The 3,028-nt window shown below is 39.6% G+C and overlaps 1 protein-coding gene across 1 annotated transcript; it reads left to right on the top strand.

The window, feature by feature from the left end:
* Window positions 1-1,476: 1,476 nt before the first annotated feature.
* Window positions 1,477-2,781, top strand: LOC142350948 (uncharacterized protein F54H12.2-like). Its single transcript, XM_075402975.1, has one exon. The coding sequence runs from the start codon at window positions 1,477-1,479 to the stop codon at window positions 2,779-2,781; it is 1,305 nt and encodes a 434-aa protein (XP_075259090.1).
* Window positions 2,782-3,028: the final 247 nt, after the last annotated feature.

Below are 3,028 nucleotides of genomic sequence, written 5' to 3'. Positions count from 1 at the left end.
CCTGGTACGAATAGCGAAACCAGACAATACCTTCAGAAAAGGTTATACTAAGAATTATACAGACGAAGTATTCACAGTACTACGATTGGCTACAACAAGTCCACCTACCTACAATCTGATTGACGCAAACAACGTTGAAATCCTGGGGAAGTTTTACGAACCGGAATTAGTGCAAGTTGATGTGTTAAACACTGAAGAAGAGCAATGATTTCTAACAGCAATGAGTTTACAATTGACTTGTTATCAAATGCATCAATGGACGTTTTCAATGAAAATACTATGGCAGCATTTCGGAACTAATTATCACAACCGATACACTTACAGGGAGAATGGCAAGTAGCATTGACTTCTCTCTCTTTTCCATCAAACATCAAAAACGTCAATTCTGGAGAAATAGTTGTTTACAAGAATTCAATGACCGATCCAAATGAGTCGAGTAATCGATCACGACAACTCAGAAAAATTCGGACTGGTATTTACAACAGCCGGGAAGATCTAGTCTCGGACATTGTTCGCATTGCAAAACAGTTCGATCGTAAGTTCGACATGATAACGCAAAAACTTGTGTTAACATTCGGAGAAAATGAAGGATTGTCATTTCAAGACAATGAAATTCCCAGCATTCTTGGTTTCAAGTGGACACCGGACCCTGCACACAATGGTTTTGTTCACATTGGTTACAAAACGAACCTGGAAAATGGGGCTTCGAACTCTCCTAACAGACATTTTGGTATTTTCCCCGTTGATATAACATGTGGCTCACAGCTTATTTAGGTCTACCTTGATATTATTGAGTATCAACACGTGTGTGACTCACGGCCACCCATTCTCAAAATCATTGAATCGGAGAGACGTTTGAGAAACGGCAGCCTCAACACAGTAGCACCTGTTCACCACAAAACTTTCAAAAACTTGGATTACAAGCGTTTACTTTCAAACAATATCCAGAGCATCAAAGTTGAGCTGAGAAGTGAGACTGGGAAACTAATATCTTTCACTGGAATCGGTAAAGTTGTCATCAGTCTTAAATTTCAGAAAACGAGCTAACTGATGGAAGCCTACTATAATGATCAAGCATCCAATTCGATACCCCATTTCTCAGGACATTACAGACAAAGAGGAAGCGGTTTTGGAGCATTAGCTGCTGGCATTGGACGCGTAGCCTTACCTTTGGCAACACGAATTATTTGGCCTGCAGCATAGCGAATTGGCAGAGAGCTTCTTGTGCAAGGAGCGCCGGAGATAGCTGAATTTGCAACAAAGAAGAAGACAGCAAAGCAGTCATTAAAAAGTACAGTAGCAAAAACAGTAAAAAAACAATTAGGAGGATCACTTCACATCGGTCGGCGCGTCATTAGACGAAAGAAGTCCCGTGGAAGCAAAGCTTACAAAAACAAACCTTCTCCAATTATACGCGCCATTTCATCAAAAATCAAGCTGCAAAGAAGTCGATCAGATTTCTTCTCAAAAGTCAAAATGCGCGATAACATTGTTATCCCATCTGAGGCAACGCATATTTCATTGGACTTGTTCGAGAAACCCCCTCTGCTCGTTACGTTTGACCAAGCTTTCGAGGATAAAACTGGCCCCCTTTATTCTCCTACCGGATCTTCACTTGAATTTGAAATTGTTGGAGACCGAAACAATTTCATCGACTTACAGAAAATTTATCTTGAGATAAAGTGCTGTATTGTGCAAAGCAATGGAAACAATTTACGTTATACTACTGGAGATGCCAATGCAAGCGACACACCTTTCATCGTAAATAATATCTTACACTCTTTATTCGCTGATTGTACAGTGTCAGCTAACGGTAACAAAATTTCATCAGCTAATGGACACTACGCGCACAAATGTTTCATTGAAACTGATTTTTCTCATGGATCAGACGCAAAAAGTACATGGCTGAAATGTCAAGGATACGAATACGAATCTGATCCCAACACAATTCCAAACGCTACTATTTCCCAACGGGAACTACTTTTTCGAAGATCCATTCAACTTACACTATACGGTAAAGTTGCTGTAGACTTTTTCTCATGTGATAAGCACTTTATAAGTGGTGTCACAATGCGAATCTCTTTCCAAAGATCACAAGATGACTTTGTTATAATGAGTGAAGACGGTGCAAAGCATTATAAAGTGAAAATCGATGAAGCTAATTTGTTCGTTCGCAAAATGACAGTATCGGATAATGTGGTGGGAGCAATTGAAAAAACCCTTCTGAAAACCACAGCCATGTATCGATACAACGAAGTTATTTCGAAAGCCTTTCTCGCAACAGCTGGGCGACAAAGCTGGAAACAAGAAGATATTTTCACAAAAAAACCCATTCGAAGACTTATTATTGCAATGTCTGCAAGTGCCGCTTTCATTGGAACCAACACTGAAAATCCATTTTCATATCAAAAATTTGGTCTAAATGAGATAACTGTTTACCGCAACGGATTTGCAACTGCTGGTACACCAATGTCGACCAGAGACAACAAAAAGCTATACTTCAATTCAATGGGAGCCTTGGCTTTCATTGAAAATTGTCACGGTATTTCATTGGCTGATTTCCCACGTCATTATATAATGGTGTTTGATCTTACGACTACACAAGGAGCCACACATGATTTCATTCACCCCGAATTAACAAACTCGTCATTATCAGTCGAACTGAAGTTCGGTGCAGCATTAGCAAACAACATTGAAATATTATTCTTGGGAGAAAACCGTTCAACAGTGTACATCGATTCTGCAAAAAACGTTTCCAAAAACTCTCTGCCTATGAGCTAATGGATGAAGATCAGATATTCAAGTGGATACAGCAATGCAAACACTTGAAGAATAAATTCAACGGTGTCTATGCCGCAGACAACTTCCCCCTGAAAACGTCGCCAAATTCTTTTAATATTGTCAACGCTTCACCTGTTGCATCAATTGGTACACATTGGGTTGTGTTAGCCAAAAGATATGCGTCTCCAATTATCTACTTTGCAGACCCTTTGGCTTTACCAATTTATTCGTATAAGCATATTTGCGA

This window comes from Convolutriloba macropyga, chromosome 12 (assembly GCF_964194025.1).
Source record: "Convolutriloba macropyga chromosome 12, txConMacr16.3, whole genome shotgun sequence".
Lineage (NCBI taxonomy): Eukaryota > Metazoa > Xenacoelomorpha > Acoela > Convolutidae > Convolutriloba > Convolutriloba macropyga.
This window is presented reverse-complemented; position numbering and strand designations above follow the sequence as displayed.